Source organism: Micromys minutus, assembly GCF_963924665.1.
Source record: "Micromys minutus genome assembly, chromosome: 2".
Lineage (NCBI taxonomy): Eukaryota > Metazoa > Chordata > Mammalia > Rodentia > Muridae > Micromys > Micromys minutus.
In genome coordinates, this window is record NC_137971.1 from 77323926 (window position 1) to 77341130 (window position 17205).

Here is a 17205-nt window from a genome sequence, read left to right on the forward strand (position 1 = left end):
GAATGGACCAGTCCTGTCCTGGGTTCAGGTAAGGCTGTCTAGAGCTGCTGTCTCCCATGTCCACTTCTCTATCTAATCACATCCTCTTTCAGGGTGGTAGAGAGGAAGTTTAGTGTCTGGACACTCGGGTCCCATGCCAACTATCATGCCCTCCTGGTCTGCTGCTGTAAAACTTGGGATAATGTTTGCATTTGTTTAGAGTTATTTCCCCTGTTGCAACCACAAGCAATCATTTTGAAAATGGTAGTATGTTTTATAGTTATATATGCATATAAAGTTAATTATCTAAGTTCTTTACCTTTTGTCATTTCTTTATCTAAGTTGTACAAAGATGTAGACTATTTTCATTATTCTCCTTTGTATCTAGCACCTTCTTTGGCACATAATAGCCACTCAATAAATGTGATTTTTTTTGAATGACTAAGTAGGTGTGAACAAATTGTAAGTTCAGGTAATCAAGAACTGCCTGTAAAACTTCAAGGCTGCCTCTAGTAAGGTATAAGCACCCGAGCACCACCCCATCTTGCAACATTTTGCTCCAAATGAAAGACTCAGTTCTTTAAAATGTGTAGTACATGGAGGTTTCATGGGTGGGCAAGGGTCATGGGACACAGGGGCCCATCCACAGAGGCTTCGGAAGCCCACCAAACCGAGAGTTACTGTACTGCAAACGGTGCCTCCCGGTCTGTACAAATGCTGTTCTCTAATCCATATAAATGGTATACAACAAAGGCATTTCTTCTGTCTATAGGGAAGGGAATTAGATCATGCATGAGCCTCACCAGACTCTGTTTTCATGATTGCAGACATCAGAAGCACAAGGGAAACCTAAAGGAGTCTACCTCTCCCTGCCTTTGGGCAGGCGTTTCCAGGACCAGAAGTAGAGGGCAGAGCACAAAGGATGGGGCAGCTGCTCCCTTTTACTTGGATGCTGCTGGTAATGGTGGTAACCCCTTGGTTCACTGTAGCTGGAGCTAGTGACTCAAATGAAGCAAGTAAGTGTGTGTGTGTGGGGGGGGGTGGTGTTCCCTTTGCAGAAGTATTTTTAATCCCTCTTTTAGTACACTTGATGTGATCTTTATTCTAAACCCATTTCTCTGTATTAAGCACAGGACTCACTTCAAAGTTTTCTTAAGGTGCAAATTCTGCTTAGGTAGGGCAGTCAAGGGGCCTGAGACTCTGAATTAATAACAATGTGTGGGCAAATCTGATGGCCGGACAAGGGGCTAGAGCATCTCCAAATAATTTCTGCACTTCACTGTAAAGTCACAAGCATGCCCAGTTACAGAAGAGACTTAATTTATCTTCCCTATAAGTGTGAGGTCATCACTTAGAGGTAGCTTTGCCTTTTACCCTGGAGAACCCTGGAGTCACGATAAATATAGTTGTGAGGTCATGGTTAAAAGCACATGTTCTGTGGTCAGGCCATGGGTATGTGCCCTGATGGACAACTTGTCAGAGGCCTGCTCTTTCTGAATCCCAGTGTTCTTTTCTGTAAATAAAGAAAATAAAGATGGGCACCTGAGGGGGGAGGGCGCACTGGGAAGGATTTGGCAAGCTCCAGAACAAAAAGTACACATCTTTGGTCAGGCACACGGTGACACTAAGCAACAGCTGTTTTTCCTTCTGCTGTTAAAAGCAGAGTGTCAGTGTTCTGTCTAATGGGCTAGGAGGTCTTCAGAGAGAAGATACACTAGGCAGGGTCTTCGTGAAGGCTGTGTAGGCAGAGAAAAGAACCTGGACAGAAGGCACAGACCGTGGAAAGGCTGTGAAGGGTTTAGCCCTTCGATATGACAATATGGTCATTTTAAAAGAAGGCACAGGACTCTACTCAGGGGAGTTTGGATGGGTGGGGTTTGAAAGTGTCAACAATGTAACAAGTCCTGAAAAGCAGGGAAGTCTGTGCCGGGACGTGGCCAGCTGCTCGGGATCTGAGGCTGGGCTCTTCTGTTCACAGGAAGGTGTTCTGAATGCCACAACAACGCCACCTGCGTGATGGATGGGGCGGTCACAACATGCTCCTGCCAGCCAGGCTTCACTGGCGATGGGCTGGTGTGTGAGGACATGGATGAGTGTGCCACCCCACAGACTCATAACTGCTCCAACAGCAGCTGCGTGAACACCCTGGGCTCATACGAGTGCTCCTGTCAGGACGGGTTTCGTCTGACGCCCGGACTGGGCTGCACTGACGTGAATGAATGCACAGAGCAGGGGCTCAGTAACTGTCATGCCCTGGCCACCTGTGTCAACACGGACGGCAACTACTCGTGCGTGTGTCCCAAGGGCTATACAGGAGACGGTTGGTACTGTGAATGTTCCCCGGGCTCCTGTGAACCAGGGCTGGACTGCTTGCCCCAGGGCCCGGGTGGAGAGCTGGTGTGCCAAGACCCCTGCAGTGTGTATGAAACCCTGACCGAGTACTGGCGCAGCACCGAGTATGGTGCCGGCTACTCCTGTGACTCAGGTCTGCAAGGCTGGTTCCGGTTCACAGGCCAGGGTGGCGTTCGCATGGCTGAGACTTGTGTGCCCATCCTGCGATGCAACACGGCTGCACCCATGTGGCTCAATGGCTCTCATCCTTCGAGCAGAGAGGGCATTGTGAGCCGAACGGCCTGCGCACACTGGAGCGACCACTGCTGCCTGTGGTCCACGGAGATCCAGGTGAAGGCCTGCCCAGGCGGCTTCTATGTTTACAACTTGACCGAGCCCCCTGAGTGCAATCTGGCCTACTGCACCGGTGAGTCTGGCAGTGCCCTACATCCTTGGTCTGCAGGGGTCGGTCTTGAGGCACAAGCTGTTGACTCTTCGGATTGATAACGTTGCAGATCCTAGCTCTGTGGAGGGGACGTGCGAAGAATGCAGGGTAGATGAAGACTGCATTTCGGATAACGGCAAATGGCGCTGCCAGTGTAAACAGGACTCCAACATCACAGGTGAGACCCAGGGAGAGAGTTCTTGAGAAAATGATCAGTACTTACTGGTGAGGCTCATGCTGGTATGCGCCTGTGACCCAGAGGATACATAATCAATCGGTGAGCTAGAAAGGTCACCAGTAGCCTGGGAAGTTTGGGGTTCCTCTAAAGTTCTCAGAGGGTAGGGACTGGGGGTACCACTTCCTATTCAGTATCTTCTTTCTGAGGACCCCACGGCAGGCCCACTAGGTAACAAGAAGTTGCTGAGCCACCAGCCACATCAGAAACTGAGTGCCTCAGTTCTATGGGAAGTGTGGGATGCAGGGTCTTCTCTCATGTTTACTCATGGCGTCATTGAAGATGGCTAAGTGTGCTCCAGACTTGGGTCATGTGTGGTGCTTGATGGTCTGACTCTGCTGATATCCAAGCACTCTCTGTATGGCGAATTTTATGATGAACACAGTCATCTCCAAGTTGGTGGTGCTTGCTTCCTTGAGGTTAGTTCAGGGTGTGGGCGGCCATGTTGCATTTGCAAAGGTTAGCTGTAGGAAGGAGCACAATGGAAAGGAAGCGACTACACTTCTGTAGCGCTTTAGTAAAATACTTGTCCGAGACTAAAAGTGATATTTTTTTTAAATTCAAAAGTTATGTGTGTGGTGCGTGTATGTGTGTGTGTGTGTGTGTGTGTGTGTGTGAGAGAGAGAGAGAGAGAGAGAGAGAGAGAGAGAGAGAGAGAGAGAGAGATGTATATGTAAGGAGAGCCTCAAATACCATGCCACATGAGGGGATACCAGAGGACAACTTGTGGGAAGTTGTGTTTTCACTGTATAGGTCCTAGTGACTGAACCTAGGTAGTAAGGCTTGGCAGCAAACACCTTTACCCATGGAGCCACTCATCAACCCCCAAATACCTGACTGATAAGAAAAAAATGTAGCTTTTCATCATTGCCTGCTTCAAACAGTGAGCCGATCTTTGTTCAAGAGGGAAACTAAGCAGTATATGGCATCAGAGTCCCTGTCAGTGAGGGACTGACACCTGCATGTATTGAGGATACCAAAAACACTGCAATTAACGCTTTCTTTTTTCTATTTTCTCTTGTCATCTGGATTTGATGTTAACAATGGATGAGTGAAAGACCCTCAAACTAACCGAAATTTTGTATACAAACCACTCTTAAAGGAACTTGGAACTGGGTGGCTGGCAGTTGGACCCACCCACTGATGCCCATAATTCAGTGTTGTCTGAGAGGGGATTGTGATTAGCCCAAGGCATTTTAACTGCCAGTGAACACACTGTGCCCTTGGGGACATGCGTGGTCCCAAAGGCACAGACTCCTAATCCCCTTCTTCCTGACCATTTTCAGATGTCTCCCTCCTGGAGCACAGGCTGGAGTGTGGGGCCAATGATATCAAGATGTCCCTCAGCAAGTGCCAGCTACAGAGTTTGGGCTTTATGAAGGTCTTCATGTACCTGAATGACAGACAGTGCTCAGGCTTCAGTGAGAGGGGTGAACGAGACTGGATGTCCATAGTGACCCCCGCCAGGGATGGTCCTTGTGGGACAGTATTGAGGGTAAGTCTTTGCTAGTAGAGACAATAGGGTTGGAGCGCTGGGGGCCAGATAAAGCCACATGTCTACCCCTTGTATAAGCTTCAGGTAAGTTGTTTGACCTGACTGAATAACTTCATCATGGAGAGATTGTTACTTCTCTCTAGGGTGCTAAGAGGATTACATTAATCTGTGTGTTTCATCTAAGCTTGATCTATAAATATGGCTGCCCATTTTACAGATGGGAAAGGTAGGGCTAGGCTGGAAGTGGTAGTTTCCAGCTACTAAGGTCAACACTGGGACCAGAGGCAAGCCTGTTTGTGTCCAGGAATCCTGAGGAGAGCCTCATCCTCAAAATCATCTGCAGTGATCATGTGATGGTGCCTGGCTTTCTCCTGTCTGCTTCATCCTTGGAGAGAAAGTTGGAAGGAGCAAAAGGACAAGTGGAAAGGAAGAAATTGTCATTTGTTAGGGACAGTGTAAAAAAATTAGTAATAGCCTGCATAGAATTTTTAGTTTTGAAGAGAAACCCTTCAGTTTTGAAACTAGCCCAGGCTTTGTAGATCCCACGTTCTGCAGGAACATACTGAGATTGTAGGGAACTGTGGGCCACCATCCCTTTGTCCATGAAGCAGATATTCAGAAATCCAGTTACGTTACGCCACTGGAAACATTGGTGGGGTGATAGAGGAGGAGGATGTAGCTTGAGGCCTAGAACATGATATCTTCTCCTATAGTCACTTCTATTGTGACGCATAGCCGGAGAGGGCAACTTTCAGGTGTCCACAGACAATCTCGTTGGCTGTAAAATTCCACTCAGTGTCTCATGTTCCTTATTCCTATTTCTCTTCCCCCAACACAGAGAAATGAAACCCATGCCACCTACAGCAACACCCTCTACCTGGCAAATGAGATCATCATCCGGGACATCAACATCAGAATCAACTTTGAATGCTCTTACCCTCTGGACATGAAAGTCAGTCTGAAGACCTCCCTACAGCCCATGGTCAGGTGAAGCCATCAAGGACCTCCAGTGATCCTGGGAGCTTCACCCCACAATCCCTGACCTCCTAACTCCCTTAGTCCCTTACCCCATTCAGTCCCTAACCCCCTTACCTTTTCAACTCCTCAGCCCATTAACCCCTCAGTCTCTCACCCTTCACCCCTTAAGACCCTCAGACTCTCAGCCATGAAATCTTCAGCTGCCTTGCCAAATAGCAACTGGCTTCAGAGGCTGGGAGGCAGGATATCATAGTGGAGACACTTAGTGAGGAATCCCAGAACCCAGATTTCAACCCAGACTTTGCCATATATTAACTGGATAGCCTTAGGGAACCAGGATTGACCATCTTACTGTTGCCCTATGTGCCTGGGGGGCTTTAACAATCCGTTCACTGCCTTTCTTAGGACAATGATATTCTGCAAAGGTGAATAAAATACTAGTCTCAGTCTTTTCAGAAAAAATTGGGTAGCCTTGCTTCTGGAGGGGACTCTGAGAAATCATATCTCATATTTAGATCTGTTTGTATCCTCTGAATTGATAATGTCTAATTAAAGAAGCATCTATAGATCATGCTCTTCAGAGCTGCCTTTTTTGGATGCAAAAATAGCTGGAGAGGTGAACCAGAAAAATTTCATCCATGTTGATGAAAAAATAGGATTTCATTGCTAAATAAAATTGAGAGACTTGAGCATGGTGAGTCACAAGCCACTGATGCTCATGTTGAGAAAGGTAACAGTTGCAATGGTTAGTAATTATTGAAGATTTGCTAAACATCATGTTAAGTGCTTTATAGGAAATAGCTCATCAGCGTATTACAGTAATCCTATAACAGTGGTCCTCCACCTCCCTAGTGCTGCACCCATTTAGTAAAGTTCCTCATGTTGTGGTTACCCCCAACCATAAAATTATTTTTGTTGCTACTTCATAAATGTAATTTCCTTAGTTCTATCAATCATAATATAAATGTTGTTGAAGATAGAGGTTTGCCAGAGGGGTCATGATCCACAGGTTGAAAACTGCTACATTAGAAGGGGTTGACTCAGGGAAGGGTTCTGGATTGGTATGTGTCTGACTTGCTTATTAGAGTTCTACTTGGCTAGCCAGTGCCTTGGGATAATGTAGCCATGTCCTAGGTCTGTCTGCCTTTAAGGTGCCTGAGCAGTAGGTATGTGACCAAATTTCTTTGGAGGCTCAAGGAAGTCTCAGTTTGTTCTCCATTGTGAAGTGGACCTCTGGCTGGGAATGTCTCATGCACCTTATTTTGTGAGACACAAACCCTTCTGACTCAAGGTATGGTTTATAGATTTGTATCAGCATCATCAGGAGCTTGCTAGAGATGTAGAACCCTGAGTACCACCTCAGAGCAGAGCATGCTCTTCCCAACACCCAGTACCCCTGTGCACTCACTGTAGTTTGCCAAGCTGCTGTGAGGGAATCGGTGTTGCCCCTGAATAAAAATGCGAGATAACTACAAGGAACTGACCAGGATGTATGACCAGAAATGGTAGCCATCTGTGAATATTCTCAATTTGGTCCTCCTACTAGCTTTTCTTCCTCTACAGTGCCCTGAACATCAGCTTGGGTGGGACAGGCAAGTTCACTGTGCGGATGGCACTGTTCCAGAGCCCTACTTATACACAGCCCTACCAAGGTCCTTCTGTGATGCTGTCCACTGAGGCTTTTCTGTATGTGGGCACCATGCTGGATGGGGGTGACTTGTCCCGGTTTGTACTGCTAATGACCAACTGCTATGCAACACCCAGTAACAACTCCACAGACCCTGTGAAATACTTCATTATCCAAGACAGGTAAAGCATTTGGTCCTATTTGGGAATTCATAGATGGGGTCTGGAGAGATGTCTTTAGAGTTAATAGGGGGGAAGGAAATACATCCTCACAATTCTGTAGCTTAAGTTTAGCATTCTGATCCACCCCAAATATAGGCAAAAACAAATGAAAAAACAAAAACAAAAACACAAAACAAAGAAAAAACCACAGAAGGGTTTGAGAATGCAGGGATCTACCTATGTTATCCATTAGTTTTAAGATGCTAATTCATTAGGATTCTTCCTATCTTATTGTGTAATGAATTATCAATTTTTTTGCAAGTATGTAAAGCACATATTATAAAAATGTTTTCTCTTAACATTTTAAAAGGCATGTTTCAATTTAACTGTTTTTCTTTGTATTCTTGAAATGTCTTGCTTTGTGTAATACATTTTCTTATTTATATTTAAAATATTTGAAAAGGGTCTCATACGTTCATTGGAGTGTCAAGTGGGCATCCATGACTCAGAAAATATAAGAAACCTGATGGAAAGACAGGCTCAGAGCAGCAGGCAGAGAGGACTTGGCTGGAAAGAAAGAGTATAGAATGGGTGTGGCCAGTTAAGAAGCAGCTGCAACCATGAGGGCACAGTCCCTTCCATAAGAGCCTTAATTAACAGGTATTTTGAAAGTTTGCCAATTACCAAGTGTCATGGTTATTCTGGTGAGGAGAAGAGTTGAAACCCTTTACATTCACTCAGCTTAATTTCTGAAGGCAGGATGGGCAGTTAAATGAAAGATGTACAGAATGTTGGAGAGGAAAGGCCTCTTGGATGAATGAACTGGGGGAGGGAGAGGCTTCTCTGCCTAAGGTGCAGGCAGGGTGGCGCTGCTGAGTGGCCTTGCCTTATCCTCTCCTGAGGGTGGTCCTTAGAGTCAGCCCGATTACCTAGAAGACAAGTGCTCAGTTGGGTGCTCACCCAATTTTCACCCTCTGCTTAAAACATTCCTTTGTAATAAATGGAAGTCTGTTGTAGAATTTTTCTCTATTAATAGCGTCCAACTAACAGCAGATAGCTCTCATGTTTAACGACTTTGGTCTCACTTGTAAGATCTCTTCTGTTCATAAAACAAGTGATACAAAGTGATTGCCATGTGTAGTCATGATCAAAATGTATACAGGTGTGTTTCATAAGAAAGAAAAAAATTAAGTAAACCACAATACAGATTTTTGGGACACACAGGCAACCTGGAATTGTGACAGTGTTGACATGACCTTGACAGGGCATTAGAAAGGTATGAGTTCCATTCTTGACCTTTCCATTTCCTTGCTCTGAGATGTAAGTCAAATCATGTACTTGGATGTTTGTTTTCTCATATGCCACATGAGGATAAATAACACAAGCTCTGCAGGAATCTCTAGAGTTATTTTTCATGAGTGTACAATTGTGTGAAGCATGTTCTGGAAAAGCAGGAAGAAATTCGGTATATATTATTTGTGTCTCTGTGTGGGTGTATGAGGAAGCTGGCCCAAGGGTTATGAGTCATCGAAAAGTGTTACAATGTCATAAGACAAGAGGCAAGTTGAGGTCACTGATGGTGATCAAAGAGGACACTAGGATATCTTCTTGTGTTGAGTATTTGGGGCTGTCATTGGCTGTGTTGAGTATGAATTTCCCTTTAGGAATGGGTTACTGCTTAATTTCAAGTCATTGTCAGCCATCTTCTTCCTCTTCCTATTCATCCTCTTCTTCTCCTCCTATTCCTCCTTTCTCTTCTTTGTCCTCCCTTTTCCTCTTCTTCCTCTTTTTCCTCTGCCTCCTCCTGCTCCTTCTTCTCCCCTTCCTCCTTTTTTTCATCCTCCTTCTCCTCCTCCTCTTTCCTTGTCTCTCTTTATTCTTCCTTCTTCATTTTCTTCCTCTTCCTCTTTTTCCTCCTTCTACTTCATTTTTGCCAAGTATAGTATGGGATGTTAAGACTGGATTTGACTTATAGTGATTATCTAATACAGAGCGAATGCCACCCTGAATGATCTTTTCTTGGTTCTTTAATTTGACATTCCATCTTTCTTCTAAATTATCTTTGAACAAATGTGAAATGGAACCCACTTTACCTGCCCAGAATGCCAGAACATGTGTGAACTTCTGGTGCCATTACATGCACTGCAGTTGGATGCACACACTTGTGTTGACTCGGAAGCTGGCATGACTCTCTCGTTTCTAGTGAACAGGCACACATAGCATAAAATAGACAATAATTGAATATATTTCCTTAGCAATGAGAAATTTTGACTTCTGGATTGTTCCAACTCTTTAATTGAAGACTTTTATTATTTTTAGCCCCAAAGATACTGTGTGCCACACTTTGTTATAGCACTTTGAAAACAAAAACAAAAACAAAAACAGAAAAACCCCATCACCACCACCACCACCACAACAACAACTAAGTTACTCTTTACAATTATTTTTTGACATGGACTGTAATTATTTATGTATGCCTATGGAAAAATCGAGGTACAGAGAGGTTTAATGGGCTGCCCAGAGTCACACAGCTAAGAGGTAATGGTATAGTATTAAAACCCAGGAAGTATAGCTCCAAAGTCCTGGTTTAACTAACTTTATTATATCTTGATGTTCCCCATTCAGATGTCCACATACAGAAGATACAACCATTCAGGTGACAGAGAATGGCGAGTCCTCTCAGGCCCGATTTTCCATTCAGATGTTCCGGTTTGCAGGAAACTCTGACCTTGTCTACCTTCACTGCGAGGTGTACCTGTGTGACATTATGAATGAACAGTGTAAACCTGTGAGTCATGTTCCCTCAATAATATGAGCCTGGGATGCCCCTCTCTATCATCAAGAGATATGACACAGGCATAAAAGAAGACATGAATTTGTGATGGTTTCCTATCTTAACATAAAGGCACAGAGCTTCAAGATGGAGTGGGCAGGGCCAGTAAGGACACCTGGTCTACCTGAGAGGAAGTGGTGACTATTTCAGGGTTCTTGGCAGATAAAATGGCCTTATGTGCAAGCTGAAAGCGTATTTGTCAATAAGAAGAACTAAGCTTTCAGCATTATGTGCAACTCCGGTGTTTTAATGTATTCAAGATTCACAAAAATTCACCAATACTTTCTCACTTTCTCAGTTGAAAAACTCAGAGCTTAAGTGACTTACTTGCCCATAATAAGTGATCAGGCTGGGACGGGAGCTCCTATCCCCTGAATAAGACTGAAGGATGCTCTTCTGATCTGGCTGCCCACATCTCACACCAGGATCACATTCTATCTTTCTCTCTACACATAAGTGATTTTCTGTGTCATTCTTCCCTCCACAGACTTGCTCTGGTACTAGATTTCGAAGTGGGAACTCTATAGATCAGACACGTGTCCTGAACTTGGGTCCCATCACACGACAAGGTGAGAGGTTTACTCTTCTGTCATGATGTGAATAGGGAAGAGGCAAGGTAGCAGTGCCTGGCTTCTTGGGTCTTACTGGGAATGAAGAATGAGCATGACTGGATTCTCTGGGCATAAGATGAGCAATCTGTTGCCTGGCTCTATTACCAGTTATAGAGGATTCATTCATTCATCCATCCATCCATCCATCCATTCATTCATTCATCCATTGCAGAGACATATTTTGGTGCTACCGTGGTTTAAAATCTTATGGTAAGCAGACAGATCTGCTGCTTTTGATCTTATTGATAAGTATGGAAAATGACATCATTTAGATGTATAGAATTGCAGTTGCCTTAGTGCAGGAAGAATATGTACACAGAGTTTGGGGTTGTTCTGACAAAGAAACCAGACACAGTTGGTTCTTAATAATGGGTAAATATGGAGAAACTGACCTGTTAGGAGATCTAAGGAAAGCTAGGCCAATGGTGTTAGATAAATTAGTGTAGGTGGGGTGAGCCCTGTGGGACTTTGTAGATCATGATAGGTCTTAAGCCATTCTTCTGAGGTCAATGGGAGTGGGTCTCTACAATGATCCAGTTTAGGGGAGAGGTGTGGTCAGATTTTGGTTTCAGAGAGATGACCTTAACTGTTCGGGTAGAGTAAAGTTTATCTCAGCTTCCTCAAAAGTCACATACCTCATTTCTCATGGATCTTTCTGATTTTCCCAAAGGTGTCCAGGCCTCAGTGTCTAAGGCTGCTTCCAGCAACTTGAGTAAGTTTAGATTCTTTCTATACAGTTACCTACCCCATGATATCCCTATATGGTTTCTATCTTGGGGTCTGAGTGGACTGGAGGGCATAGTCTTCAGAGCCTGAGCTGCCAAGAAGTGATTTGTCTTGAAAATGTCTAGCTGTTGGTCTGTATGCATATATACACTTATGCTGTCTCACGGTAGTGTGCAGGAACAGAGGCATGACCCAACAGCCTGAGAGAATGCCATATCTAGATATATTTGCACACATGCCCATATCTCTATGACATCACGCACACTTATATCTTTATGCATGTTTGTATGTATCTGCATGGCCACAGATCACACACTCCTATCTGCATAAGCATACTCATATATGTATGTACAAACAACACATACTCATATCTGTACACAGATCACACACATATCTGTACACAAATCATAATACTCATATACCCACAGATCATACACATTCACATCTTCACACACATTCATGAACATTCAGAGCACACATATATTTGTATATGAACCACAAATGTTCACATCTGTACACACAGACCATACACACTCACATCTGTGCACAAACCATACATATTTATATCCTCACATAGACCATACTCACTCATATCTGCATATAGACCAGAAACACTCATATTTGTATACACATTGCATTACTCACATATGCACATACAGATCCTATATGTTCATAAATGCACATCCTGATCACATGCATTCATATCTGCAAACACAGATCACATGTGCCCATGTCTTTTACATAGATGTGTACAAAGCTGCAGTTCCCCAAGGACATATACATCTGCCATGCCCTTTTCTTGGCACTTCCTGAAGCTGGGGGTCATCTCTAACACCTTCAGGGGCTATCCCATAGGTTACAAATATATGCTGAGAGCCATTATTTGCCAACTGAGTCAGACAAACAGAATGTTATTATTATTATTATTATTATTATTATTATTATTATTATTATTATTATTATCATCATCATCATCATCATCATCATTATTATTATTAATTCTTCAGGCATCAGACCACAAAAGCCAGAAACTGGTGGTAGTTTTGTGGCCTTTCTCTTATGTCTGCTGCCTTGCCACTTCAGATGAAAATTGAATCCATATAACTAATGCCTTTCTTGGCTTGTGGAACCTGGATCTAAGAGAGCTGTTATACTGACCTGGTGTTTATTATACATTCTGTACCACTGAGCTTATAGCTGGAAAGCTGTGGTGCTCCTAGGACTTAGGCTTGCCCTCCGTGACTAGCCTCTAGGGTCTCTGGGATGGTTGAGTATGCTAGGTACTAGAAGAGAGTCGACACCAAGTATTCAGTAGACACGACTGTCATTTTCAAACCAGTTCAAATGGAATGAAGTCTTTATTCTCCTGCCCAAAGCAGACACCTTCTCCTAAATGCCTAATAAGAGAGAGTAGTCCTCCTTCTTGCCTATTCTGTAGGAAAGTGTCTCATGTGATTCTGCACAAAAGCACACCAGCATCTGCCATGTTTCTATATGTGTTTACCTTCTAGGGCTCCTGAATATCTGGCTTCTGCTGTTTCTGTCAGCCACTTTGACCCTAACAGTTCAGTGATGGAGAGCAGAAAAACTGGTGTGGCTCCCAGCTCCTTTTCTGCTGGCCAGGAGTGGGGATGCGGGCTGGTTACCAGCCAGGAGAGAGGGAGCTCACACCGCCTCCAGCTTGCACTTACCCTTTGTCTTTAATCCTCACCATTGAAACCAAGTTGGCATCTTTCAGCACTGCCCTGTCTTCAAATGGGACTTGTGATGTGTCTGCACATGAAGCCCCTGTCTCCTTAAGGAACGTGGCAAAATAATATGTTTAAAGCATCAGCTTTTGGAGTCGTTAATTCAAATCATTATGGAGCACACAGTTCCTGTGAGCACTGTCTGTTGTGCTGAGCATCACATGATGGGAATAAAATAGATCTTTATAGACTTCACAGTTGCTCCAAGAAACTGGGCTCAGTGAATGCTCTGCTATATGACCTTAGATAAGACACACAATGTATCTTAACTTCACCTGTCCATCTATTCATGTATACATCCATCCTTCTATTCAATAAATGTTTGCCAAGTCACTACTGTGCTAGTTACTGAGATAGTCTGGGGATATAGCAGTCAACATAGGCAGTGATCAATTCCAAAGGCTGCCAGAGACTCAAGGAATGGAGATTTTAATAGACAACAGGAGCTGGTTGATTCTCTGCAATGGGGGCAACCCTGATGCCCTCACAGAACACGTGTTTTTTTTTTTTTTTTTTTTTTTAGAAATGCATTTTGGAGACTCCACATGTTCTAGGCCTACACTGGGTGCTAAGAAACATTGGCAGATGAGACAGAGCCAATCCCTGTCTTACAAATCCCAGGTCCTAAGGAAAAGATGTAGAAGCAATGGCAGGTGTCTTGTGCCTCCTTGGGACTCCTGTTCACTGGGCTTTTACTTGCCAGTCCTACAGTTGTAGGCTTTTTCTCAACCCTCAGCAGTAGGGGAGAGCATACCCATTCAGCTTCCATTGGTAGAGAGTCGTTGTGAGGCTTCATACATGAACAGGAACCAGATACCCACAGATCCTAAAAATCTCCAGACAAAAAGTTACCAGTGCTGATGGGAACTCTTTTCTTTGACTCAGCTGTTCCCCGGCCTCCCATCAGATACCAGGGAAAGTCACACTTGTGAGTCTGAATCAAGGGCTGCTGGGACAGTGTGTCTTATTCTAAGAGCTCTTATCTCTCTCTCTCTCTCTCTCTCTCTCTCTCTCTCTCTCTCTCTCTCTCACACACACACACACACACACACACACACACACACACAGTGTGCAGGCTTCTTGTTGTTATAAAAGGTGGCCCAAGGCTGGTCCAATGCTGCCCCATCCACAATTAATCTGTGGTCAGCTTGGACCAAGTGACTCCATATAGGATGGTCTGTGTTGTGACTTGGGACCAGCAGATCTTGACGAAAAGGTCTAGGCCATGGGAAACAGGAGCCACAGCTAAAGACAAAAGGTGGGTGAGGGGTAGAGGAGAAACGTCACAATGACATTTTTGCCCCCGCCCCTTTTTGTCTTTTCTGTACTTGCTTTCTATCCGCTACTTGCACCACTCAATGCATCCCTTAGATATTCTGGGCACAAATTAATACCAGATCCTTTTACAGAAATGAGGAAATAGGAAATTTCTAAAATAGAGGCATTTTGTTAAGGAAGATAATTTTGAAATAATGACCATGAGATGTGACAAGTGGTGAAGATTACTGGGGAGGAGAAGAAAGTCAGGGGACACATAAGAGTGTAACGGGAGTATTGTTTCCCATAGAATGAGAGGGTACAGTCTCTCTGACAAGCAGAGGCTGAGAGAGTAAAGGACTAAAGAACTGTTGGCTGGGAACCGGTAGCTGGAACAGCAGGTGCGGATACATTGAAACTTGTGTCTTTCAACCAAGGCTGACCTGCACACGGAAGAGGAGGCCTGGCATATACATTTGCTTTCACCCGTTTGTTTATTAAACAAATGCTTTCTCGATGAATATCAACGTCCCTGCTCACAGAATGCCTGGGGACTCAATGGGCAGATTAGTTACCAGGAAAGCGAATGTGATTTGAGTTGTCCTAGAGAGGCCTGGGAACAGAACAGAGGGCCAGACAAAATGTAGGTCAGGGAAGGCTTCCTGGCAGAGGTGGTAAACATGAGGCACTCTGGGCAGGGAAAGATTATACAAGCATTTGGGGATGAGAAAGAGCCCAGAGAATCTGGAATTGGTGTGAAGCAGAGCTGGTACCTTGAAGTAAGAGAAGCAGGAAGTGTAAAAAAGGTCAGATCCCCAGGGCATAGAGTGCCAACACTGGGTACGGGAAAGTCTGCAGAGACAGGGGGACAAGAATGAAAGCACAAAGACCCATTACCAACACCAAAACTATCCTCTCATGTGAAGGTGACCTAAACTTGGATTGGTGAAGTAAAAATGAAGAGGTAATTTGAGACACTGCAATGTAGGAAGTCGCAGTGTAGAGACTGGGGTACGGTGCTACCACTGACCAAGGTGAATGGTAGACACAGAGACAGAGGCAGGTCAGGGGAGATGATGAGTTCAGATTGGAAGTTGTTGAGTTTGGGGGGACCCTCAAGTGTCTAGACCCAGGAGGAGAAGTCAATCAGAATCTGGAGGTGGGTTATGAAGCTCAGGAGAGTCACTCAAGCTGGGGCTCAGCCTGTGGGTGAAGTTGAAATTCTGTACCACAGCTTGAATATGCAATGGTCTTCACAGGTCCCTCTGTCCAACATGTATTTCCCAGATGGTGATGTTGTCTGAGGTGCTGTGGCTCCTCTAAGAGGTGGGATACCATTGGCAGAAGTAGATCACTTGAGGGCAGACCTTTCAAGGTTAGACCTGCATTCACTTTTTTCCTCTCTACTTCCTGGTCTTTCATAATGTGAAAAAACTTTGCCACATGTTCCCACTGCCACAGACTAAACTTTGTACCATGGTTTCTCCCATGATGGACTCTCTCTTCTGGTTAATTTTCTGTCACCTTGATACAAACTGGAGTGAGTTATCAAGAAAAATGCCTCCGTAATATTTGCTCAGAGAGGAAGAGTCCATTGTATGGGAGACCAAAGCCCTTGGCAAATCAACTATACCCCAGGAGAAATACACACCTCCAAGAATATTTGGGCAATATAACTTGACCTCAGAGGAAAAAAAAAGACACAAAGTTGCATGCATAGGGGATAATGGTGTTAGATATTGGAAGGCTTGGGGAAGAGACTGAATCTGAGCAAACCTTTAAATCTGTTCTCCCAGTTCTGTGGTGGCCAGTGCTTAGGCTAGTCCACTTGTTTTAAAGACTCAAAGGAAAGGCTACATTGGTGCTAATTTTGTTCAAAATCCTTGGACTTCTCATCCTTCCAAAATTCACCCTTTCTAAACATTCCACCAAAAATTGAGTAAACTCTGTGTGCTAAGAATGGGGCAATCTCAGCCCTCCTCCCTTCTTTCGCACACACTCAGGTGAACCAAGCAGAAGTTTTCTAATGCAATTAGCAGGACTTGAACTGGATATCTACTAAGCAAACAAGCCTATTTAGTTTCTGTCTACTTTGCTTTAGGCATCTTTGCTTTAGGCATTTCCTTCTTCTTAGTATTTGCTCTGTAGGAATGGACATGACGTTGGCTTTGTAGGTTTACCGGAGGGTCAGATGTAAGAAATGATGTTTGCAGGGTATTGACTGTGCCTGGTGTTGCCAACCTTAAGTACATATTGTAGTTGCTTATAGAGAAACATTCGTGTGAAACAGCACCTTCTGGAAGAGTTTCCATGCCGGTGGCATAAAAGCCCTTCTTTCACTACCCTTGATGGTCAATGTGTTACCTGTGTTCCTCAAGCCCTAGTGCCTGGGAACTTAGTGCCAATCCTACTCCAGCACCAATCATGATGAGCCACATGGGTGGGGAGTATCAGTATAAAGAGGGCAGGCAGCAGGTTATGTTCCCACAGTGGGGAGAGAAGGAAGGACACTCTGGGTTCTTCTCTTATGGTAAGTCCTGTTCCAAAGTCCAGCAAGATTTATTCTCCCTTGAAGGTAAGGCTCACCATCTTCATGTACTGAACTTTCTAGGGCCATCTTTAAACTTTCTGAATCAAGAAGTGACTCTGGACCTTAGGCATTATCAAATGTTCCTCAGTCCAGTCAGTTCATAGTTCCAGTCACTGCTGGCTAATCATAGGTGTCAACTTGGGTTGGCATCTCTAAAAGCATAGTCCTGGGTTCTCCTCTGTCTCTGTT

The 17205-nt window shown here is 44.4% G+C and overlaps 1 protein-coding gene across 1 annotated transcript; it reads left to right on the forward strand.

Moving 5' to 3' along the window:
- Positions 1–901: 901 nt before the first annotated feature.
- Positions 902–12994, forward strand: UMOD (uromodulin; the record flags this gene model as incomplete). Its single annotated transcript, XM_080913289.1, has 10 exons — positions 902–995; positions 1958–2737; positions 2826–2933; positions 4277–4485; positions 5324–5472; positions 7027–7272; positions 9877–10039; positions 10572–10653; positions 11366–11407; positions 12933–12994. 10 exons carry the CDS (start codon positions 902–904, stop codon positions 12992–12994), a joined length of 1935 nt encoding a protein of 644 aa, XP_080769415.1.
- Between the last annotated feature and the right edge of the window lie 4211 nt (positions 12995–17205).